The sequence below is a fragment of the Eriocheir sinensis genome, chromosome 13 (genome assembly GCF_024679095.1).
Source record: "Eriocheir sinensis breed Jianghai 21 chromosome 13, ASM2467909v1, whole genome shotgun sequence".
Lineage (NCBI taxonomy): Eukaryota > Metazoa > Arthropoda > Malacostraca > Decapoda > Varunidae > Eriocheir > Eriocheir sinensis.
The window spans coordinates 9,980,499-10,007,048 of NC_066521.1; the positions used below are offsets into that span (position 1 = coordinate 9,980,499).

The 26,550-nt window shown below is 41.7% G+C and overlaps 1 protein-coding gene across 4 annotated transcripts; it reads left to right on the forward strand.

Moving 5' to 3' along the window:
* Positions 1–24: 24 nt before the first annotated feature.
* LOC126997951 (monocarboxylate transporter 2-like) lies at positions 25–21,866 on the forward strand. 4 transcript variants are annotated; one of them, XM_050859208.1, is made up of 7 exons: positions 25–122; positions 14,549–14,777; positions 15,248–15,417; positions 19,673–19,816; positions 20,050–20,668; positions 20,852–21,072; positions 21,515–21,866. In XM_050859208.1, exons 1-7 carry the CDS (start codon positions 98–100, stop codon positions 21,655–21,657), a joined length of 1,551 nt encoding a protein of 516 aa, XP_050715165.1. In that variant the 5' UTR covers positions 25–97; the 3' UTR covers positions 21,658–21,866. The 4 variants fall into 4 exon arrangements, with proteins under 4 accessions (XP_050715165.1, XP_050715166.1, XP_050715168.1 ...); XM_050859209.1 differs by lacking the exon at positions 19,673–19,816; XM_050859211.1 differs by lacking the exon at positions 21,515–21,866 and having other exon boundaries at positions 20,841–20,984.
* Positions 21,867–26,550: the final 4,684 nt, after the last annotated feature.

Below are 26,550 nucleotides of genomic sequence, written 5' to 3' on the forward strand. Positions count from 1 at the left end.
ACTATTTAGTAACTGGCAGTGACCAACACAAGGCCACCACCACCACCACCACCTATTCAGCTCAGTAGCTCACAGTGCCTCGTCTGAACATCTCGGGATGCCGCCAGCCCCTGCACACCGCGGTAAGAGAGAGAGAGAGAGAGAGAGAGAGAGAGAGAGAGAGAGAGAGAGAGAGAGAGAGATAGGAGGTTGAAGATGTTGTGCGTTATCTTGCATCCTAATTATATATCCCACATTTTTTTTGTGAATCTCTCTCTCTCTCTCTCTCTCTCTCTCTCTCTCTCTCTCTCTCTCTCTCTCTCTCTCTGTATTTATCTATCTATATACCTATCTCTTACAAATTTGCTGCGTTTTCATGACTACGATTATATTTTTGGTGTTTGTGTATACCCAACCCTGCAGAAAATAGTTAACTTATGGAGAGAGAGAGAGAGAGAGAGAGAGAGAGAGAGAGAGAGAGAATGTCCTTAGTGAGATAACACAGACAAACATACAAGGCCCAATCTCATTTTTCACAACCTTTAACTTGACACACTGATAATCTCTCTCTCTCTCTCTCTCTCTCTCTCTCTCTCTCTCTCTCTCTCTCTCTCTCTCTCTCTCTCTCTCTCTCTCTCTCTCTCTCTCTCTCTCTCTCTCTCTCTCTCTCCTTCTCATAGTAAACGAACCAGCACAACGGACATATCTTTCTCTTAATGCATATAGCAACAACAAACAAAATAACGTGTGGTGTTGCAACTTTTTTTTGTCGCTAGTTCCGTGTAAGACAACGATAGCTAAAACAACAACAACAACAACAACAACCAGAGCCGTAGCAACCGCCCTCCATACCCCCCATCTGGGGGGGTCCCGAATGACTAGAAGAAAGGAGAGAGAGAGAGAGAGAGATGAAAAGGCAACCCAGTTTTCAAGTTAGAGTATCATATTTATCAGTTGCATAAGAGAGGAAAAATAATTATCATCCTTAACCGTTGGAAAGATTTCTTAACATATATATGTAGTAATAATCTTCAGGAAATATACACAAATACTGGAATTGTGTTGAGAGTTATGCTTACAACTCCAGTTACTGTTGCAAGTGCAGAGAGAAACTTTAGTAGAATGAAAATAATAAAAAATATATTTTCCTGTCAACAGTGTCAGATGACAGGCTGTCTGCTCTAGGAATCATCTCCATTGAACATGGTGTTGCTAGATCTCTTGATTTTGATGCTTTGGTTAATAAATTTGCAGACCACAAAGCTCGAAAAAAATACTTTTTATGATCGTTTTGCATTTAAATTATCATACTTTGTTAAGATAAACATTATTTTTGTACTGATAGGCCTGCTTATCAGTCGTGCCCACATGTTGTGCCCAGCTCAGCTCCACTTAAATATATAAAATCATCAATCGTTGCTTTTTAATTGCTGTACTCCTTACTCTAACTGAAAAAAATGTAAAACTCGGTTGTCTGTATGGGGCCCCGCAGAAGTTTTTTTGGGGGGCCTCACTACTTCTTACTACGGCCCTGACAACAACTATTACTATAGCTCTATTACTACTACTACCAAGGACTGAGTACTCCCTCATTGTTTACTATTGCAATTCTTAATGGAAAACCAAAACATGCCAGTCACTGCAGCTCTGTGTAATGAAAATCGTCCCTGACACCCCCCCCAACATCGCGTACAAGATCCAACAGTCATATCAGAAGAAGTACACTCTGGTAACTGTGACTAACTGAAAACTAGGAGACTTTGCACTATTTCCCATTACAAAATATCGAAGAGAAAAATGGGTCGGAGTACGCGATATTGCCGCGGAATGATCTTGGTGTTATTGGGGACGAGAAACTGGACGACCCACTTTTTTTTTTTCTTTTTTTTTTTTTTTACGTCGCTGCCTGTTGCGCCGGTAGGCATCTTCCTGGTGGGGCCTGATGGTCGGCCCAAGGCTTCTTCCAGGTGGGGCCTGATGGTCGGCCCAGCCCGTTCTGGTGCAGGCGAGTGTTTATAGTGGCGCCATCTTGCATTGGCTCATGCTGCCCCCCGGAACTCGTTCTTGATTCGCTTGGACGGCTTCCTCTAGAGTCCGGGTTGATGGGTGGTCTTCAGGACAGCATGTGGGTAGTTTTAAGCCACTCGAGGGTGACTGAAAAATCCGAGTGGTAGCGTGGGGATTCGAACCCGCGTCGTCCATCACGCGGTGAATGTGGGCCCAGTACGCTACCAGTTCGGCCACCGCCATTGCTGCTGCTTCTAGATCAATCCCCCTTAAGGGGAAACGGGCCCTTGTCGTTTCAACGCCCGTGAAGAGGAACGACTGAGCCTTACCTCGGAGGTGGATAATTGGGGACCAGCCGCTCTAAGGTCGCCTCACCTAGGTGGAGCAGGAGGGCAGGGGCCCAGTGCCCCTCAGGGTTAGGAGCCAGTTTTATTCCCTCGTACCTGGGCACTCGAAACGAGTCACTGTTTTTCGGGGGGTGTTTCGGAGAGAGAGAGAGAGAGAGAGAGAGAGAGAGAGAGAGAGAGAGAGAGAGAGAGAGAGAGAGAGAGAGAGAGAGAGAGAGAGAGAGAGAGAGAGAGAGAGAGAGAGAGAGAGAGAGAGAGAGAGAGAGAGAGAGAGATTTACAAAGATTTACAAAGAAAATCAGACCACACAGAACCCATGGTCCAGACTAGGTGGTCTGTCCTTACTCCTAAGTGATTCTACATTAATCAGATGGCTCCAAAACGTTGCATTTCTACTCTAGTTAATATTAAGTTCAAGGAAGTGACGGTCGAGCTTGTTTTTAAAGGAGTCAATCGTGCTACACTCGACCACTGAAGGTGGGAGCTTATTCCATTCTCGCACTAGAACGTTGGTGAAGAAAAATTTGGTGCAGTCTGAATTTACTTGTCTACATTTGAGTTTTATGCCATTGTTCCTCGTTCGCAAAGTGTCATCGATCATAAACAATTTTGTTCTGTCTACATTCGTGAAACCATTAAGTATTTTAAAACATTCGATCAGTTTTCCTCGGAGGCGGCGTTTCTCAAGAGAGAACATGTTAAGGGTGGAAAACCTTTCTTCGTAAGATTCGTTGCGCAAGGAAGGGTTCATTTTTATTGCCCGACGCTGAACACCTTCTAATTTAGCAATGTCCTTGCATGGTGGGGAGACCAAAACTGTACCGCATATTCCAAGTGGGGTCTGACTAAACTATTGTAGAGCGGAAGTATTACATCTTTATTCTTGAATAAAAAGTTTTTTTTTAATGAAGCCCAACATTCTGTTCGCTTTATTTGCTGCATCGATACATTGATGTGAGAATTTGAGGTTTGACGCGATTTTGACCCCCAGGTCCTTAACGCATTGAACGCTTGTGAGTTTAACGCCGCGCATTTCGTAATCGAACTTCTTATTTCTTGTTCCAAGTTGAAGGACCTAGCACTTGTCTACGTTAAAGGGCATCTCCCATCTATCCGACCAAGCTGAAATTTTGTGCAAATCCTCTTGAGGCTATGCCTGTCTTCGTCAGTGAGAACCGAGTTACCAATCTTTGTGTCGTCTGCAAATTCACTAATGCGATTATTGAGTCCAACATCCACATCGTTGATGTAAATAATGAAGAGCACTGGGCCAAGAACCGAGCCCTGAGGGACGCCACTAGTGACCAGTGCCCACTCTGAGTTAAATCCGTCAATCACCACTCTTTGTTGTCTGTTGCTCAACCAATTCGCGATCCATTGGTTTACTTGACCGTCAATACCTATTTTCTTTAATTTATAAAGTAATTTATGATGTGGGACTTTATCAAACGCTTTCTGGAAATCAAGATAGACTACGTCCAATGATTTGGTTACGTCATAAACTGAGAAGAGGTCGTTATGAAAGGTCAATAGGTTTGATAGGCAGGATCTTTTGTTACGGAGAGAGAGAGAAATATATATATATATAGAGAGACTTACATAGACTTACATAGAAAATCAGACCACACAGACCCCATGGTCCAGACTTGGTGGTCTGTCCTTAAACCTAAGTGATTTTACATTAATCAGAAGACTCCAAAACGTTGCATTTCTACTCTAGTTGATATTAAGTTGAAGGAAGTGACGGTCGAGCTTATTTTTGAAGGAGTCAATCGTGTTACACTGGACCACTGATGATGGGAGCTTATTCCATTCTCGCACTACAACGTTGGTGAAGAAAAATTTGGTGCAGTCTGAATTTACTTGTCTACATCTGAGTTTTACGCCATTGTTCCTCGTGCGCAAAGTGTCATCGATCATAAACAATGTTGATTTGTCTACATTCGTGAAACCATTAAGTATTTTAAAACATTCGATCAGTTTTCCTCGGAGGCGACGTTTCTCAAGAGAGAACATGTTAAGGGTAGAAAGCCTTTCTTCGTAGGATTTGTTGCGCAAGGAAGGGATAATTTTCGTTGCCCGACGCTGAACACCTTCTAATTTAGCAATATCCTTTGCATGGTGGGGAGACCAAAACTGTACCGCATATTCCAAGTGGGGTCTGACAAAACTGTTGTAGAGCGGGAGTATTACATCTTTATTCTTAAATAAAAAGTTTCTTTTAATGAAGCCCAGCATTCTGTTCGCTTTATTTGCTGCATCGATGCATTGCTGTGAGAATTTGAGGTTTGACGCGATTTTGACCCCCAGAGAGAGAGAGAGAGAGAGAGAGAGAGAGAGAGAGAGAGAGAGAGAGAGAGAGAGAGAGAGAGAGACCTCTTGTGCATCACCCAACATGGCGTAAACAAACCATAAATTCATTAATTTAAAGCAAATTAGACCGCCACTTCCCTCTACTTCTTATTCGCTCAAGTAGAAATTTGAAGTCTTGGCGGCATTTTATTTGATGTGATTTCAATTAAGTTTATGGACAGACCCCTTAATCTGGACCACAGTGTCTGTGTGGCCTGAATATCTATGTAAATCTCTGTAACTCTTGACTTCTCTCTGTACATCGCCTAACATGCCGTAAAGCGTGCCCAGCATCTCGACTACTCCATTTACATCGACAAACATCTCGGAAAACACCACGTAACATCATGATTCTCTCTCTCTCTCTCTCTCTCTCTCTCTCTCTCTCTCTCTCTCTCTCTCTCTCTCTCTCTCTCTCTCTCTCTCTCTCTCTCTCTCTCTCTCTCTCTCTCTCTCTCTCTCTCTCTCTCTCTCTCTCTCTCTCTCTCTCTCTCTCTCTCTCTCTCTCTCTCTCTCTCTCTCTCTCTCTCTCTCTCTCTCGATGTCTCTCTCTCTCTCTCTGTCTCTCTCTCTCTCTCTCTCTCTCTCTCTCTCTCTCTCTCTCTCTCTCTCTCTATCAACCCAATGAATCATTCACGTCGTCGGTCCATTTTTCAACACTTTTTTTCACTTCGTTATGCAAAAGACATCAAATGAATTTTTTTTTTATTGTGTGTGTGTGTGTATACCACTCTGAACCCACGACCCATCGTCTACATTTACACAGACACGTGTCAGTCGGGGCACCGATCCACACACTGGCCTCTTATTTTCAGGCCATTATCGCATAACTGACCGCTCTTACTGAGCTGACAATTTGCAACACTTCTCGTAACCATTTGCAGTCTTTCTTCCTTTATCTGCCTCCTCCTTCTCCTTCAGTTATTATCATTATCATTATTATTATTATTATTATTATTATTATTATTATTATTATTATTATTATCATTATTATCATTATTATTATTATTATCATTATTATCATTATTATTATTATCATTATCATTATCATTATCATTATTATAATTATTATTATTGTAATTGTTATTGTTGTTGCTGTTGTTGTTATTTTCATTAATAAAGTTATTTTCTTTATTATTTTCCTTGTATACTCATCTTTTCCTTCTTTACCCCTTTTTTTTATTTTTAACATTTTTCTTTCTTTCTTTCCTTCCTTTATTCCTTCCTATATTTCTTCCTTCTTCCTTGCTATCTTACCTTTTCTTCTGTTCACATGTCTGTTACGCATAATGAATAAGTCAATAAATTTGCGTTCATTGATTAGAGAATAGGATATATTTTTTTTACAATGTACCTCACGCAGGATTCTCACTCTGTTATGAAAACAAAATTCCCTGATTTTTCCCTGATGAATTTTTATTTTTCCAGGATAACTATTTCGACCTATTTCCGGGTTTGACATCTTTATTACACGGTAAATATAATGTCAGTGACGGATTCATATGGTGTCATATTGAATACAGGTTATCAGGTCATCAGGTTATCTTGATGACAGTTAGGAAGAAAAATAATAAAAAATAACAAATGGGAATAAAAAGTCAAATTCCTCAGGACACTTCAGATATCCCTGGCCGCTCTTGTGCGGGGGTAGAAATCTCTTACGTCATGACGTCATGCAGAAGTGCGATATCTAAAATGTGCCAGAGGTTGTATTATTAATAATCAAATAAAATCACTTGAGCTATGGAATGTGATATATCTTGCAATTATTTTTTTTTTTTTAATCTCCAAATATCATGAAATAACGACGTCATGACGTCACACTGTCATGCGAGCTACTTTCCCCCTTCCTGAGTTATTCTTCTTCACATTTTTTGGAAAAATCAAATCATGCGATCATTTGCCTTGTTATAAAGAACATCTACAGAAATTTCCTTGTAAATCGGTTCATATTTATATTTTATATGAATATATGAAAATCAAAATTCATGTTTTGAGATATAGCCATTTAAGGTTTTTCAAATTGTTCAGTGTCCCTTTTCTCTTCTATTTCTTTCACGAATTCCCGGATTCTAACATATATTACCCGTTAACGCAAACAAATATTACACCGTTAAAATCGTCAAATTATTTAATCTCCTACTAATTCAACAAAGCTACTCAACAGTTACTGTGCGGACGCGGATATCACCTGATGAGGGCGTGTCAGGCAGTCCAGCTACAATCACCCCTTTTTATCTTTTCACGCTTTTACCGGTATCATTATGGTATATATTATATATATATATATATATATATATATATATATATATATATATATATATATATATATATATATATATATATATATATATATATATATATATATATATATATATATATATATATATATATATATATATATATATATATATATATATATATATATATATATATATATATATATATATATATATATATATATATATATATATATATATATATATATATATATATATATATATATATATATATATATATATATATATATATATATATATATATATATATATATATATATATATATATATATATATATATATATATATATATATATATATATATATATATATATATATATATATATATATATATATATATATATATATATATATATATATATATCTAACCTTCTAACCCTTCTACTTACTCTGTCAAACTGTTCTCTCCGTTGGGCTCTCCCAATCACAACCTTATTTCTGTTTCCTGTCCTATCGCTCCTGTACATCCTCAGGACCCACCGAAGGGGCGATGCTTCTGGCATTTTGCGTGGGACGACCTGAGGATGTATTTTTTTTTTCCGTGGAATGATTACTGCTTCCAGGAGAGAGACCCCTCTGGGTGTCCCCAGCGCACCACAGAGGAATGGAGGCACACATTCCACGTACTTTCTCTACTCCTCATGCTAAAAAGTCTTGGTTTAATCACGCTTGTTCTCGTGCTATCAAAGATAGAGAGGCAGCTCACAAAAGGTACCAGAGCCTTTGCACTCCTGGTAACCATGATCTTTATATTTCTGCCCGGAATCGTATCAAATCTATTCTTCGACTTACCAAAACATCTTTCATTAATAGAAAATGTCAAAACCTTGCTTTAACTAATTCTTCCCGGGATTTCTGGCACCTAGCCTTAAACATCTCCTCCAATTTCACTTCTTCATCTTTTCCTCCTCTCCTTAACCCTGATGGCAGCACCACCGTCTCATCTATCTCCAAGGCTGAACTCTTCTCTCAAACTTTCTGTAAAAACTTCACTCTGGACGATTCTGGGCATATTCCTCCTACACATCCCCCCTCTGACTCCTTTATGCCTGTTATTAAGATTCTTAAGAAAGATGTTTTCTATGCCCCCTCTAGCCTCAACTCTCAGAAGGCTTATGGACCTGATGGAGTGCCTCCTATTGTTCTTAAAAACTGTGCTTCCGTGCTGACACCCTGCCCGATCAAACTCTTTCGCCTCTGCCTGTCAACATCTTCCTTTCCTTCCTGCTGGAAGTACACCTTCATACAGCCTGTGCCTAAGAAGGGTGGCCGTTCCAATCCCTCAAACTACCGCCCTAAGGCTTTACTTTCTTGTCTATCTAAAGCTTTAGAATCAATCCTAAACCGGAAGATTCAAAAGCATCTTTCCACTTCTGACCTTCTATCTGATCGCCAGTATGGGTTCCGCAAGGGGCGTTCTACTGGTGATCTTTTTGCTTTCTTAACTGACTCTTGGTCATCTTCTCTTAGCCGTTTCGGTGAAACTTTCTCGAAAGCTTTCGATAGAGTCTGGCACAAGTCTTTGCTTTCTAAACTGTCCTCTTTCGGATTCTATCCTTCTCTCTGTTTCTTTATCTCCAGTTTCCTTTCAGGCCGTTCTATCTCTGCTGTGGTAGACGGCCACTGCTCTTCCCCTAACCCTATCAACAGTGGTGTTCTACAGGGCTCTGTTCTATCACCCACTCTCTTCCTGTTATTCATCAATGCTCTTCTTTCTATAACAAACTGTCCTATCCACTCATACGCTGACGAATCCACTCTGCATTATTCAACTTCTTTCAACAGAATACCCTCACAACAGGAATTACAAGACTCCAGACTGGAGGCTGTAGAACGCTTAACCTCAGACCTTGATATCATTTCCGATTGGGGTAAAAGGAACCTTGTATCCTTCAATGCCTCAAAAACCCAATTTCGCCATCTATCAACTCGACACAATCTTCCAGACACCTATCCCCTATTCTTCAACAATACTCAGCTGTCACCTTCAACACTAAATATCCTCGGTCTATCCTTAGCTCAATCTCTCAACTGGAAATTTCACATCTCCTCTCTTACTAAATCTTCCTCGACGTTGGGTGTCTGCATCGTCTCCGTCATATACATATATATATATATATATATATATATATATATATATATATATATATATATATATATATATATATATATATATATATATATATATATATATATATATATATATATATATATAACTCTGTGGGCTCCACTCACACAGCTCTTCTGGACAGAGTGGAGTCTAAGGCTATTCGTCTCATCAGCTCTCCTCCTCTTACTGACTACCTCTTATATTCCGCCGCCATATTGCATCTCTTTCTATCTTCTATCGATATTTTCATGCTGACTGCTCTTCTGAATTTGATAACTGCATGTCTGCCCCCCTCCCGCGGCCCCGCTGCATACGACTTTCTACTCATGCTCATCTCTATACTGTCCAAACCCCAGATGTGGGCAAGTGCGGTACTTAGTGCGGTAGTACCGCATCACAAAAAAAGTACCGCATTACCGCAAACTTTCTGAAAATACCGCACTACCGCGGACCGCACTAAAAAATCCTGCGGTACTTTTTGCGGTACTTAGAAAAACATCGAAGACAGTTGCAGCGCGGCATGCTCACAGAAATGTCTTTTTTTTTTTTTACAGTGAATCGGACTCAATCAGTCAATCGGTATCAGTCATCAGAATCCGTGATGCAATCATTCTGACTTTTCAGTTATTGTTCAAAATCAAACACTAAATGAATAACTCAGAGTAAATCTGTTCGTCACTCAACCCAAGGCGGCGCGCCATGACTGCCTCTGACGATGACTGTACATGGCAGTGTACAACAGTACAAGCAAGCACTAACATGATCGCCGCTAAATCTCATGTCCCGTACAAATTTTTCTTTGATGCATAACATGGACCATAGTACATACTATATCTATTTTTTAACTTCATTGTTACTTCTCTATTTTATCATTCTCTCTCTCTCTCTCTCTCTCTCTCTCTCTCTCTCTCTCTCTCTCTCTCTCTCTCTCTCTCTCTCTCTCTCTCTCTCTCTCTCTCTCTCTCTCTCTCTCTCTCTCTCTCTCTCTCTCTCTCTCTCTCTCTCTCTCTCTCTCTTCAATGAAGTTAAGATCAATATTGTTTGATTATAATAATAATAATAATAATAATAATAATAATAATTTATTATTATTATTATTATTATTATTATTATTATTATTATTATTATTATTAGTATTAGTATTAGTATTAGTATTAGTATTATTATAATTACCTCGTTGAAATTTAAAAGTGGTTTCTTCGCTGAGGCCTGAGACGCCAGGGCTTACAGCTTTCCCACGGGAGTCGCTATTACCAGTTGCAGTTGATGTGTTTTGTCTTAATATGTTGGACAGTTTGAATAAAGTTTCACTCTTCCCGTAATGATTTTCCTATATTAGTAATCTTTCGTTTTCGCTCAAACGCTGGAGAATTAATCCCCTTCCTCCCTTCTTCCCCTTCCCCTTCACTCCCCCATATCCCTGGCGAGTGCTACTGCAGCTCGCACCACCCTTCCTTCCTGCCTTCCTTCCTTCCTTCCTTCCCACCCCCCACTTCCTCCTCTCTCACATGACGCTGATCTCCTCCTCCCCCTTCCCTGTCCCCTCCCTCCCACTTCGGAAAGTTGCATTCCCTTCCCTCCCCTTCCCGTCCTCTACTCCCAGGCCTGTCCCCCCCCCCTTCCTCCTCCCTATCTCCCTCCCCCAGTCCTCCTTTATTTTTTTTTGTATCACAAGTTATTAGTTAGTCATTGGATAGCCAGGATCGGCACTGAAGTATTTTTATTTTATTTTGAATAGTGACTACCGCTACCGCAGTACCGCACACCGCGTACCGCACTGGGAAAGAAAAAATGGGACCGCACTACCGCAACCGCACTACTCCGGAAAAAGTACCGCACTACCGCAACGGCAATAATGATTTTTCAGTACCGCGCCCACCTCTGCCAAAACCCTTATGCAAGAGTTGACCAGCATCCCCGTTCTTTCATCCCCTTCACTGGTAAATTCTTGAACAGTCTTCCTTCGTCTGCATTTCCTCCTGCCTATGACTTGATCTCTTTCAAGAAGAGTGTATCAAGTCACCTCTCCATCCGAAATTGACCTCTCTTTTGGCCACTCTATACTCATCACTATATGAGAGCAACAGTTAGCGGGCTTTTATTTTACATCTTCTTTTTGTTGCCCTTGAGTTGCTCTCTGTGCTGTAATATATATATATATATATATATATATATATATATATAGATATATATATATATATATATATATATATATATATATATATATATATATATATAGATAGATAGATAGATAGATAGATAGATAGATAGATAGATAGATAGATAGATAGATAGATAGATAGATATAGATAGATAGATAGATAGATAGATAGATATAGATATAGATAGATAGATAGATAGATAGATAGATAGATAGATATAGATATAGATATAGATATAGATATAGATATAGATATAGATATATAGATATATAGAGATATAGATAGATAGATAGATAGATAGATAGATAGATAGATAGATAGATAGATAGATGGTATACTGGGGTCCTCAGCATATATACGTCAGAGGGTGGGGGTGTTTCCAACATTGGGCGTCTTTCCTTCATTTATATTTCTCGTGAAACAATCGGTCACTATGGTGACGGCGCACAACCAGCTGAAGGCACACGAGGAGACGAGGAAGATTTATAATTAGCGTGTAAAAGAGACGTGTTGAGCATAGGGTGAGAGGGTGGCGAAGTAAGGAGGCGGGGCGTCAGTAATGGGTTGGTGGCCGGTTTCCTCTTCTCTTCTCCTCTCTTTACTTTTATTCTGCAGCATGAATGTCGTGTATTTCAGGTGCTACCGCTTTGTTCTTGCTGCGTCCACCATAGTCACCGCGAAAATCACTCCAAAACTTGAACACCTGGGCAGACTGACTGAATGCGCACACTCCTCTCGGTAACCAGTGAATCATAAGCATCGCTTCAATGGTATTAGGTCCGTCTGCCTGCCCCGCCCCATTAAAGGGATACGCACTTGGTCATTTAAACACGCGTAGTGTGTTGCCATTGCGGCTATGCGACTTTTACGTACGCACGCGATGATTTTCGACGAATTTTGAATACGTAACCGTAAAACTTGTCGAAGGTAATTTTTTGACCAAGAGTCATCAGGATGGACATGAAAAAAATACTGTAAAATTTTCTGGGTGTGGCATATTGATACCATGTTGGTATGTGCAAGTGTGTGTGTGTGTGTGTGTGTGTGTGTGTGTGTGTGTGTGTGTGGCAGTGTTGGCATGTATAGTACATACTGTACTGCCCATATCAAACCGTATTTTATTACCTAGGTACCGTAATTCCTAACAAAAAAAAGGCCACGCAAGCCAATATTACAGAGATAACCCTGTCAAAAAACAACCCATTGCACCTATGCACTGGGGTGAAGGTGCTGCACAATGCTATGTATTTCGCTGGACTACTGTCACTGCTGGTTATGTGTGTAGCAGTGTTGGTGTTGGTCTTGAATGTCAATAAATTACTTGGTACATAAAATGAATGGCCATATATTATCTCTCGTTACACCTTTTGCAGAGGGTCAGTCAATTTACTGACAAAATCTTTCTGCTTGTTGATATCACCTTCCTTTTGGTTGGCTTTATGTCTCAAAGCATGTGACTTTGGCAAAAGTGAAAAGCTGCCTCTGTGTTAGGCCTGCAGAGACTTTTTGTCAGCTTCCATGCTCAGCGATTAATGGCATTGCTCCATCTTGAGTTTCTTCTTTGCATCACACAGATCACTTTCTTCTGCACCCCTCTTTTGGAGGTAGTTTTGGTTCTCCAGCTCTTCCTTTGTGCATGCAGGCTGGCCATACATCTTGAATGAGCACAATTGCATGACTGCAGTAAACCGGGCAGCCTATCACCTCAAAGTCAGCAATGGAAACTCCTGAAAGAGCGATGGTATCAAATATCATTCTCTGTGCCACCAATGACTGAGTCTTAAGATTTGGTACCAGAGGGTCATCCTTGACAGAGAAACATCCTTCCATTGCAGCTTGCCCATGTGACAGGGTCAGGAACTGGATTAGCTTCCGTAACACCTTCATTTATGGTTTCTGAGGCAGGCATATAAATAAGTACAGCCACAACCTCCAGCCACCAGACTTTTCAAACCTTAGCACAGTCAAATTTAAATGTCCTGTAGGTTCAAAATTATGGAACTAAAAGCATATGTTGATAGAATATTTTCGATTTAGACTAATCTTGTCCTTCGTTTCTGAGAATGTGTGACATCCCTCCCGGGACACATTGTAGTACAGACACATTTTCTCCCACCTATTTGCATTCAACTCCTTATTGCTCGGCTACTTTTAGTGGCATTCAAATCTGAAGCACGACATGTAAATCTCGACACTTTTCTAATTTTGTTGGTAAAAGTTCCATCCCATTATGAAAACATCTGGAGGGTTAAACTGCCTGGAAACATAAATTCTGACTGAACGGTGAAGAGGGGCTGCCCCTCACGCTCAGCTCGTCAACAAACCATTCCCACAAGTCCATGGAGTAGCTATCTCCCCCGCACTATCTGCAACATTCGCACTCAATGCCGCCATCACAGTAACTCAGAACTCCGCAGGGCCGTACCCAGGGAGGGGTCGGGGGGGGTCGGACGACCCCCTCCCATCTCCAAAAAGGTCCACTTTCTGAGAAGGTCGAAACGAAAAACTGAGACAAAAGTCCCAGTTTTTCATTTTGACAGCAGGAAAATGCACCCAATGTTAATTTTTCAAAATCCCGAATCCCCAGCTGATCTGCCTCGCTTTCCTTGCCACTCGCCCCTCTTCATTGGGTTGTTTCTAGATGAAGTTGTATTAGAGTAAGATATATAAGGCAAGGTTAGAAGTAGATCAGGTGACTGATTAGATGATGGCAAGTTGAAAGAAGTTCATTGACTTACTTACTCGAATTGATAAGCCAACTGTTTGATGTTAAAAACACATAAATGGCAAGGGAAACTATTTTTACTTGGAGAAATATCAGAAAAAAAGAAAACGAATACTATGACCACAACACAATGTTATATTATTTTTCAGCCCCAGTACTTTGGCAGATTTATAATGTAATTTTATACACAGCACGAAACAAAAACAAACTGATAATCTTACCATATGAATCTCTGTTGCATGGAAGTAAAAAAGTATAACTATATGGATTTATGATATGATATGAAATGTGTCAAAATCACTCAAAATACACAAAACCCTGTAGAGAATGTGTCACTTGGTATTACCTCAGCCAATATTAGATAAGTAAAAATATGCCTAAAACACAATCCGAAACAGAAAAACTCAAAATTTTCCAAGGTCTCAGTAATGTACCAAGGCTCAACTATACATCCTAAACCTCAAGGGGAGAGAACAACACACATTTATGTTTCAATTTCTAACACCTCTGTGGCCACTGTAAGCACCATTAAACATGACCACTGCCTAACATCCCCTGCCTTACAGAGAACAGTGTACACAGCCACAAAGAGCATGACAAGCAGCAGTCCACCAGTGTTATGCTAGAAGATGACAGTCACCCGTCCACCAGTGTCACAAGAGAGGGCAAAGATGGGATTCACCAGTTCACCATTGAGAGAAAAGATGGCACTCAGCAGTCCAGCTCATCACTGTGCCCTGCTTCACCAGAGCCACCACTCTTACCCCTGCCCCCACCCTCAGGCAGAGACAAAGGGTAAGTGGTGGTAATGATGATAACGGCAGTGATGGTGGTGGTGATGGTGGTCATACTGGTCCAGGCAGGACTGACTGTATCATCTTTCACCAAACCTGTCATGAATCAATGATGTAATATTGTTCAATTTAACGTCTCCGCAATTTACTACTATCTCTCTGATCATATCAACATGCTCGTCTTTCTGTTAGATGATGTTCTAAAACACCTCATTTTTAGTAAACTTAGGTCACTTACAATTATTTTCTATATTTTTTGTATAAAAGTAAACTTAATATGTATGAATCTTTTGTAGTAGCCTATTATAAACGTTTAATTAGCTTGCAGATATTTTTTCTTCATTATACATAGTAAACATTTTTTTTTAAATGTCTTTCCACCTGAGTCATGACCAGCTTTTGAGGATTTCCTATTTCATGTGGTGTACAACAAAACCAAATATTACAGATGTGGGGTGATGTGAGTTGCAGGTATGCGTGGGTGATAGTCTGGGCAGTGTTCGGCATCAACACCCTTGTTGCCGGCTACATCAAGAGCTTTGGCATCATGTACCTCTTGCTGCTGCAGCACTTCCCTGATGCATCAGGAGCAGAGTCTGCCTGGGTCATGAGCCTGCTCTTTGGTACACGGGGTATCCTGTGTGTGTAACACTTCTCTCTGTTCTTAACTATTTTTAAAGGAGTGACTCAGGCTAATAATGAGTCATACATCAACTCAAATTCAGGCATATGCGTCCTTAAACTTAAAAACACTGGTAATGCACATTTTCATTTGTAAAACAAAACAATTTTTCGAATGATTACTTGAAAGTTGGGAAAGATGAAAATTGCTACATCATCACTGTGGTCTAATTGGCATGTGATGATGATGGTGGCCTTACTACGTTTTACCATATCATCTTGATGAGAGAGAGAGAGAGAGAGAGAGAGAGAGAGACTTACATAGACTTACATAGAAAATCAGACCACACAGACCCCATGGTCCAGACTTGGTGGTCTGTCCTTAAACCTAAGTGATTTTACATTAATCAGAAGACTCCAAAACGTTGCATTTCTACTCTAGTTGATATTAAGTTGAAGGAAGTGACGGTCGAGCTTATTTTTGAAGGAGTCAATCGTGTTACACTGGACCACTGACGGTGGGAGCTTATTCCATTCTCGCACTACAACGTTTGTGAAGAAAAATTTGGTGCAGTCTGAATTTACTTGTCTACATTTGAGTTTTACGCCATTGTTCCTCGTACGCAAAGTGTCATCGATCATAAACAATGTTGATCTGTCTACATTCGTGAAACCATTAAGTATTTTAAAACATTCGATCAGTTTTCCTCGGAGGCGACGTTTCTCAAGAGAGAACATGTTAAGGGTGGAAAGCCTTTCTTCGTAAGATTTGTTGCGCAAGGAAGGGATTATTTATGTTGCCCGACGCTGAACACCTTCTAATTTAGCAATGTCCTTTGCATCGGGTAGGCGGTGGCCGAACTGGTAGCGTACTGGGCCCACATTCACCGCGTGATGGACGACGCGGGTTCGAATCCCCACGCTACCACCTCGGATTTTTCGGTCACCGCCGAGTGGCTTAAAACTACCCACATGCTGTCCTGAAGATCACCCATCAACCCGGAATCTAGAGGAAGCCGTCCAAGCGAATCAAGTACGAGTTCCGGGGGGCAGCATGAGCCAATGCAAGATGGTGCCACTATAAAACACTCGCCTGCGCCAGAACAGGCTGGGCCGACCATCAGGCCCCACCTGGAAGAAGCCTTGGGCCGACCATCAGGCCCCACCGGGAAGATGCCTACCGGCGCAATAGGCAGCAACGTAAAAAAAAAAAAAAAAAAATGGTGGGGAGTATTACATCTTTATTCTTGAATAAAAAGTTTCTTTTAATGAAGCCCAACATTCTGTTCGCTTTATTTGCTGCATCGATGCATTGAAGTGAGAATTTGAGGTTTGACGCGATTTTGACCCCCAAGTCCTTAACGCATTGAACGCTTTTGAGTTTCACGCCGCGCATTTCGTAATCGAACTTCTTATTCCTTGTTCCAACGTGAAGGACCTGGCACTTGTCTACGTTAACGGGCATCTCCCATCTATCCGACCAAGCTGAAATTTTGTGCAAATCCTCTTGGAGGCTTTGCCTGTCTTCGTCAGTATGAACCGAGTTACCAATCTTTGTAACGTCTGCAAATTTACTAATGCGATTATTGAGTCCAACATCCACATCATTGATGTAAATAATAAAGAGCACTGGGCCAAGAACCGAGCCCTGAGGGACGCTACTAGTGACCGGCGCCCACTCTGCGTTAAATCCATCAATCACCACTCTTTGTTGTCTGTTGCTCAACCAATTCGCGATCCATTGAAGTACTTGACCGTCAATACCTATTTGATTTAATTTTCATAGTAATTTATGATGTGGGACTTTATCAAACGCTTTCTGGAAATCAAGATAGACTACGTCCAGTGATTTGGTTACGTCATAAACTGTGGAGAGGTCGTTATAAAAGGTCAATAGGTTTGATAGGCAGGATCTTTTGTTACGGAGGTCATGTTGTGCATCCCCATTTAATGAGTGGCTTTCGAGGTAACTCACAATTTTGTCTCTAACTATGCTCTCAAGTAGCTTACCTACAACCGAAGTTAGACTAATGGGCCTGTAATTACCTGGTATTTTTTGTCTCCTTTCTTAAAAATCGGTGTCACGTTAGCCTTTTTCCAATCCGAAGGGACGATTCCTTGTCGCAAGAACATATTGAATACGGTTGTGAGGGAGGAAAGTATTTCGCTCTTTGTTTCTTTGAGCAGTGTAGGATATACTTTGTCAGGTCCAGGCCTTTTATTTGTTTTAAGTGATTGGAGGGCTTTAAGGACTTCATCGGTTGTTATTTCAAAGTTAGGCAGTGCTTGCTCGGGATTTACATTAGTACTGGTGTTGGTGATAGTGGTGGGAGGACTGTTAGTATTAAACACCGAGGAAAAGTAATTGTTTAATAGGTTTGCAACGTGTTGGCTGTCAGTCACTAGTGCGCCGTCGCTGTTTGTTAAGGGTTCAATTCCACTTCTGATCGCCTTTCTGTTGTTTATGTAACTGAAGAAGGATTTCGGATTATTTTTACAGTTGGCCGCAATAGTTTCTTCATATCTACGCTTTGCCTGACATACTAATCTTTTTACTCGTCGCCTGGCATCATGATAAAGTCTAATGTTTTCGGGCGTGCTTTGCTCTTTCTTTAGCCTGTAAAACAATTTTCTCTCCTTGACTGAGTGTTTAATTTCGCTATTAAACCAAGGTGGGCTTTTATTTGTGTTACTTCGCTTCTCACACAAAGGGACGAATGTGTTCTGCTGAATGAGTAAATGATTTTTAAAGCTTAGCCAGGCGTCCTCTACATTACCGTCATCTGATAGTTGCATTTTTATTAGTTTTCGTTTGATTTCTACGAAGTTGGCTCTTTTGAAATTGGGCACCTTTACTTTATTTTCAGTCACTGATGTTTGAGCTCTAATGTCGATGCGCACTAATTTATGATCGCAAGAACCGAGGTATTCTCCTACCGTGACATTACTGACTAGGTTATCTTGGGTCGTTATAACAAGGTCTAGTATGTTATTTTGTCGAGTTGGTTCAGAAACCATTTGGCTTAGATAATTTTCTTCTAAAAATTTGATTATTCTATGTGACTCGCCTTCTGTACCTGACAGTGTCGCCCAGTCGATATGGGGGAGGTTAAAGTCTCCTAATATCAGTGAGTCGCTGTTATTAAGTGACTGCCTTAAAACGCTGTACATTTCAAGATCGGCATCGAGTGATTGCCCCGGAGGCCTGTAGGTGACAGATATATTTAAATTGACCTTTGCAGTGTTTACTCGCACGCACAAATGTTCAACGTTACTGTCTCCTGGTGTTCTGTCAGTGGGTTGCAAATAGCTTTTGACAAAAAGGGCGACACCACCCCCTCTGCGGTTTACACGATCTTTGTTGAAGAGTCTGTAGCCATCTGTGTTGTATTCTGTACTTAAATCAATATTTGTTGTGTCGATAAATGTTTCGGTTATAGCAATTACGTCAAAATTTTCTGTCAGAGTAAGACATCTCAATTCATCAAACTTGTTTCTTAGGCTACGCGCATTGAAACTAAGGATTCTTAGGTTGTCTTGAGGCTCAGTAATAGAGGTGGAGGTACTGGCGGGTTCAAGGTTACGAATTTGTTGCGATGAATGGCGTCTATTTACACGGGCGGGGTGGAGGGACGTGGCTGAGAGTCGTTTTTTGATCGGTTGTCACGTACTGCGTCGTTTAGGAGCCTTCCGAATCTGGCTGCCCCGATGGGGGACAGGTGTATTCCGTCCCTGTGGAAGAGCTTACTCTGGCCGTAGAAACTGTCCCAGGCGTTAAAAAACTCAACGTCAAGCTCTCTGCAAAGAGTCTGTAAGCGGTTGTCGAGGCTGAAGGCCTTGCTGAAGAAGTCGCTCTCATCCCACGTCGGTGGTAGAATTCCTGAAATCAAAATGTTAGGGGATTTAGACCTATACTGCTGGATGAGCCGACAGTACTTGTCCAGCAGTTCCTCAGACCGGGTCATGGTGACGTCGTTCGTACCTGTATGGAGAACAAAGAGTGAGTCATTAGAAGCCTCAGCGGAGAACTTGTCCAGGGCAGCTGTGATGTCGTCAACTCCAGCGCCAGGATAACAATAGTTACGCCTACGACGGGAGACTCTTCCACAGAATTCAACCACCTGATGGCGAATCATAGAGTCACCGACCAAGAAGGTGTTCTGCTCGTCGTCCTCCTCCTCCAGTATAGCAAATCTGTTGTAGCAATGAGTAGAATAAATGGCTCTAGGGGGGGGGGGGGGGAGAGAGAAAATAAGAGCTTCAATTGTGTTGCAGCACCTTTCATGGGAGCCCTGACAATGAAATTAGGGCCTCGGCGGTGTTGTCTTCTCGGCACAGTTTTGATCATACTCGGCCTGCTGCTTGCCATCCCCATGTTCTCCATCTTCTACATGGCCTTAACACTGGGTGCTATCATAGGTAAGTGGTGGCAGCCGAGATCATGTCACTGGATGAAAAAGAAGTTCTTGTACAAGCGCTTGTAGCCTCACTGATCACCCTATCATTCTGCTTTCACTTGATGTTCTCCTGGTGGATTGGTTCCCCTTGAAGGTCAGTGGGAATCTTTTCTTTGGGAGGTATAGACAAACTTTTGTGTAAGTGTTGGCTTTTTATTCTTCCTTCTGTTTTCTCTTAACTGTGTCTCCCCTCAGGGGTCGGCCTTTGCATGAGCGAGACGCCTGGCTATATACTAGTCAACGATTACTTTCTGGAGAGGCGACCAACAGCTAACGGCTATCGTGCAGCAGGGAACCCCACGGGTGGTATTCTGTTCCCTCCACTGCTGGTGTTCCTCAATGAGCAGTTTGGTCTCCAGGGGACCTTCATCATGCTGGCAGGCACCATGATGCACCTGGCTGTTCTGGGCTCTCTCCTGCGTCCCTTTGAGCTGCACCAACGCATGATCCATCACCAGCACACTAAGACAATACAGGAAACCCAGGGCACTACCTCCACCACCACCACCACCATGTACAGCGACATGGCAGTGCACACACACAAAGATAAACACCCCAGCAAGAAGGCGCTGGACTTCACACTATTCAAGAACCCGCAATACCTCATCTATCTGGGAGTGGCAATATCAGTCTGCATGACGCTGTCCAACTTTTTGGTCTTTGTCCCAGCATATGCATTCTCAGTGGGGCTCACTGAGTATCAGATCTCTATCATCACCTCCTACTTCTCGGGCATAGATGTTGTGTTACGCTTGCTTTCTGGCAATCTCATCGACAAGCTGAGCCTCAATGGGGCACACATCTTCACAGTAGGGTAAGCTATGTGTCTCGTTTAATATACTGCCTTGACATAACTGACAAATTTAAGATATGAAATAAGAATAACTCATCAGTATATGTCCGGGTGGCTCAGTCTTCTGGCTACTCTTGTTTGGTGACAAAATGCACCACACCTGTCGTGTTTACTTGCTTACACTGAGGGACAGATGCACTGCAGGCTGACGGTGGGGGGCGTGGGCTGTATGCTGGTGCCCCTGTGCTCCACCATATGGCAGATCATGCTTGCCATCACTCTTTTCGCCTTCGGTATGGCAAGTTTCTGGGCACTTATCAACACTCTAATGGCAGACGAATTTGGAGCTGAGTTGACGGCCTCCACCTGGGGCTTCTTCAGGATGGTGCAGGGCATCTGTGGCTTCATATATCCATCTCTTCTTGGTAAGGCTTTGCTGTGCTCTCCATTCCTGTTTCCTTTTCTGCAGCTATTTTTATGCTAACTGCTCCTCTAAACCAGCTAACATGCTCTCCCATGACTTCACTGCACACATCTATCAACTCTAGCTGATCCCTTTCCTGTCCAACTTCTAAATGCAAGATTTATCCATATCTTCAATTGTTCATCCCTTTCACCATTAATCAAACAGTGAAACAGCCTTCCTTTGTTTGTATTGTATCTATGCTCACATGCCTTTAGGACGAGAGTCTTGACACCTCTTGAACCAAAAACTAACCTTTTTTTTTTTAACTTCTCCTGTCCTTCTGTTGTAATAGTAGTGATTTGTGGCCTTTTCAATTCTTTTTTCCTTTCAACTGCCTCCTTAACTGAAAATAACACACCTCTGTCATATATCTACCAGCTGTCATCAATTATCTCTGACAGGACTGGCCAAGGATGTGACAGGAGGCTATGCCGCGCCTTTCCTCATCATGGGGAGTGCCTTCATCGTAGGATCTGGTATATTCCTTCTGCGGCCCCTTGTGGCCAAGTGCTCCGATAAAAGAGCTGAGAGACACCTGTCCTGAAGGCCTCAGTAATGATCTCCAGGAAGTGGTGGGCAAGTTAATGAAAAAAGTGGTGTCATTAACCATTAATCTGTTAAATCAGGTAATCAGCTTTGTTAAGGGTAATCAGTTAATTCTGCCAAAATTTAACCTATGATTCCATTAATCTGTTAGTCTGCTAGTTTTGTATAAATGAAACTCAATTTTCCTTCATAAAAGCCACTCTTGCTGGTAGAAAAGTTTTATTGATACCCCAAAATATTTAAAAAGCACTATTAGAATTCTGCAAGAATGGTGAGATATACGAGGCATGTGAGATGGGAAGATAGGGCATCAAACACGGAAGTGTGGTGTGGAGGATGTCAGCTATGGAGGCAGAGGGTGAGGTGGTATGGGTACGTCACGAGGAGAGAGGAGAGCCATGCACTCAGAAGAGCTATGTAGGTGAAGGTAGAAGGGAGACCAGCTGGATGACCAAAGAAGACCTGGAGAGAGTGTGTGGAGGAAGACATGTGAAGGATGAACATCAGTGAGGAGAGAGTAAATAATCAAGAGTGGGAGAGACTCATAACTCGTCCGACCCCATTAGGGAATATAAGGTCATTGAATGAGAAATTAGAATTCCACTTTTATAATTGTTGTCCTCTGTTTTCACATACAACAATAACTCTTCAAGCTGCAGCCTGGGGTTCCCACACAGTTATAACTGTTGTCGTCACACTGACAAGCGACGAGCGGCGAGTAACATTATAAACAAAGCCTCAGCCTTGGCACCTACTACATCTACGCTTCGCATTACGGCTAAATGTGCAGCTATGACGGGATTTCTTCCCGTTATTTAAAGAGTGCAGAAGAAGAAAAGACGAGTCTGGATTCGGTCATGGCTGAAGAAAGTGCGATATCTAAAATGTGCCAGAGGCTGTATTATTTATAATCAAATAAAATCACTTGAGCTATGGAATGTGATATATCTTGCAATTATAAAAAAATAAGCTCCTAATGTAATGAAATGACGATGTCATGACGTCACACTCTCATGCGAGCCACTTTCCCCCTTCCTGAGTTATTCTTCTTAACATTTTTTTTGAAAAATCAAACCATACGTTTATTTACCTTGTTATAAAGAACATCTACAGAAATTTCCATGTAAATCGGTTCATATTTATATTTTATTTGGATATATGAAAATCAAAATTCATGTTTTGAGATATAGCCATTTAAGGTTTTTCAAATTGTTCAGTGTCCCTTTTCTCTTCTATTTCTTTCACGAATTCCCGGATTCTAACATATATTACCCGTTAACGCAAACAAATATTACACCGTTAAAATCGTCAAATTATTTAATCTCCTACTAATTCAATAAAGCTACTCAACAGTTACTGTGCGGACGCGGAAATCACCTGATGAGGGCGTGTCAGGCAGTCCAGCTAGAATCACCCCTTTTTATCTTTTCACGCTTTTACCGGTATCATTATGATACATGTATGTATATATATATATATATATATATATATATATATATATATATATATATATATATATATATATATATATATATATATATATATATATATATGATATGCTGGGGTCCTCAGCATATATACGTCAGAGGGTGGGGGGTTTCCATCATTGGGCGTCTTACCATCACAGTAGGGAGGCGGGGCGTCGGTAATGGGTTGGTGGCCGGTCTCCTCTTCTCTCTTTATTTTTATTCTGCAGCATGAATGTCGTGTATTTCAGGTGCTACCGCTTTGTTCTTGCTGCGTCCATCATAGTCACTGCGAAAATCACTCCAAAACTTGAACACCTGGGCAGACTGACTGACTGCGCACACCTCAAGGCAAGTGACTTTGCCAGAAGTGAAAAGCTGCCTTTGTGTTAGGCTTCCAGAAACTTTTTGGTAGCTTCCTTGCTCAGCGATTAATGGCATTGCTCCATCTTGAGTTTCTTCTTTGCATCACACAGATCACTTTCTTCTGCACCCCTCTTTTGGAGGTAGTTTTGGTTCTCCAGCTCTTCGTTTGTGCATGCAGGCTGGCCATACATCTTGAATGAGCACAATTGCATGGCTGCAGTAGACCGGGCAGCCTATAACCTCAAAGTCAGCAATGGAAACTCCTAAAAGAGCGATGGTATCAAATATCATTCTCTGTGCCACCAATGACTGAGTCTTAAGATTTGGTACCAGAGGGTCATCCTTGACAGAGAAACATCCTTCCATTGCAGCTTGCCCATGTGACAGGGTCAGGAACTGGATTAGCTTCCGTAACACCTTCATTTATGGTTTCTGAGGCAGGCATATAAATAAGTACAGCCACAACCTCCAGCCACCAGACTTTTCAAACCTTAGCACAGTCAAATTTAAATGTCCTGTAGGTTCAAAATTATGGAACTAAAAGCATATGTTGATCGAGTATTTTCGATTTAGACTGATCTTGTCTTTCGTTTCTGAGAATGTGTGATATCCCTCCCGGGAGACAATGTAGTGCAGACACATTTTCTCCCACCTATTTGCCTTCAACTCCTTATTGCTCGGCTACTTTTGGTGGCATTCAAATTTGAAGCACGACATGTAAATCTCGACACTTTTCTGATTTTGTTGGTAAGAGTTCCATCCCATTATGAAAACATCTGGAGGGTTAAACTGCCTGAAAACATAAATTCTGACTGAACGGTGGAGAGGGGCTGCCCCTCACGCTCAGCTCGTCAACAAACCATTCGCACTAGTCCGTGGAGAAGCTATCTCCCCTGCGAGCGTGACCGCCGGCCACTATAGTCTATCGAGTCTAACTTGAGTCTTCAGGCACGGCTCCCCTGAGCCGTTCCACCACGTTCCCTACCATAGCTGGGCGTTATCGCGATAAGTTATCGCGATACTTTATCGCTGATAACAAAATCGGGTTATCGGCAATCCGCTACTTATTTAGATATATATCGGTATCTTCGTTACTTGTGTAACCAAACTTGCGATAATCGCTACTTTTTTCCGCCTCTCAGAAAAAAAAAAGTTGTCTCCTTCCTACTGCGCATGCGTGGCCCAGGCACCCAGTGTTGTATGAAAAAAATTCGGGGTATGAAATATTTCGGTGAAGAGATTTCATACGTACAGCATCAACATTAAAACATTGGGTTAATTTTTTTTTTATGTTAGACTCAAAAATCCATATATCAAAGAGAAAAATAATTTAACTTTGCCCCCAAAATTATTATTCACTGCCTCAAATTTGATATTCCATATTCGTTTGTGACCATGCCATGGTTAAGAAGGCGCCCGGTGTTGTGTTATTTGGTGTTCCACCGTCAAAAGCTGGCACTTTTGTTTACAAACAGTGGTCTCTCGTTAACTGCGCATGTTCAGACCAGTAAGCGTAGCCCTGTACAGTCTCACAAAGCTTTTTAACACATTAAGAGTTGCTGGAAGGCTGAATCATACACACAGTACCACCATCCTCTCTGTTTCTAGAACGACACTCTGTACATATAAATACAACTCGTACAGAGTGTCGTTCTAGAAACAGCGAGGATGGTGATAGTGGTACTATATGTCTGATTCAGCCTTCCAGCAACTCTTAATTACGGTTAAAAAGCTTTGTGAGACTGTACAGGTCTACGCTTGCTGGTCTGAGCATGCGCAGTTCACGAGAGACCAGTGTTTGTTAACAAAAGCGCCAGCTTTTGACGGTGGGAACGCCAAATAACACAACACCAGTTCAGGCGTGTCTGGTATTACCGTCCATATGTACGTGTAAGTGTGTGATTTTCAGGTTTTGTAAGTTTTCTAAAAAACAGATAATGAAAATGTGAATTCATCTATGTTTTTTTATTTGAAATATCAATATAGTATCGTTTTCGCCTATCGTACTTATCGCTAGCTAGTATCGGAATTGTGGATTTATATCGGGTATCGGTTATCGGTTATCGCCTATATTTGTCTTTTCAGTTAACGAATATCGGTTATCACCGATAAGGTTTTCCATTATCAGTTATCGGTTATCGGGAATAAGGTTTTCTGTTATCGTGCCCAACTATGTTCCCTACTGCCACATCACTCCATCACTCTCCTCAGAAGAGCTCGCTACCCCACCATCTCTCTCTCTCTCTCTCTCTCTCTCTCTCTCTCTCTCTCTCTCTCTCTCTCTCTCTCTCTCTCTCTCTCTCTCTCTCTCTCTCTCTCTCTCTCTCTCTCTCTCTCTCTCTCTCTCTCTCTCCTGAGTTTACCAACGAAAGGGATGGAGGAGGAGCAGACTGGCTAACTCTTGCATTAGGGATTTGGATAGTATAGATAAGAGCAGAAGTAGAAAGTCGTGTGCGGCGGGGCCGCGGAAGGAGGGGGAAGATTACAGTTTGAAAGTTCAGAAAAAGGTCAGAATGAAAATATCGGCAGGTAGAAGATAAAGAGGCGACACTGCGGCGGAGTCATTAAGAGATAGAAGACTGTCAGTAAGAGAGATGATGAGACGAAAATTTTTGAGTCTTCGCTTTTCACCCCCACCCCCACCCCCATCCTCCATCCCGCACACAACCATGAGACGAATATTCCATTTGAGGGCGTTTACTATCCATATCAGACCCTATGACATACCGTTTTTCGCAAATATCTTTCAAACGAAGACTCGGATCCGCATGGGGCTTTGGCACAGATTGCTTCACACACTCCGCTAATTTTTTACGCTATTATGCATTGCCAGATGCAGTTAATTATGACGTTTACTCGTGACTGTGATGGCAAAACCTGCGTGAGCCACTTACACATTCGAACAGGTGAGGCGTGACGTATTTGTGACGTGTATCCACCACCTACCTCCACCCCTGTCTTCCCCTACTCCCACCCCTCCCTTTCCCTCCCTCCTACCCTCCTCTTTCTCCCCGCACTCTCTTCCCCCGCCCTCTTTCTCACCCATACCTGTCCCTCCC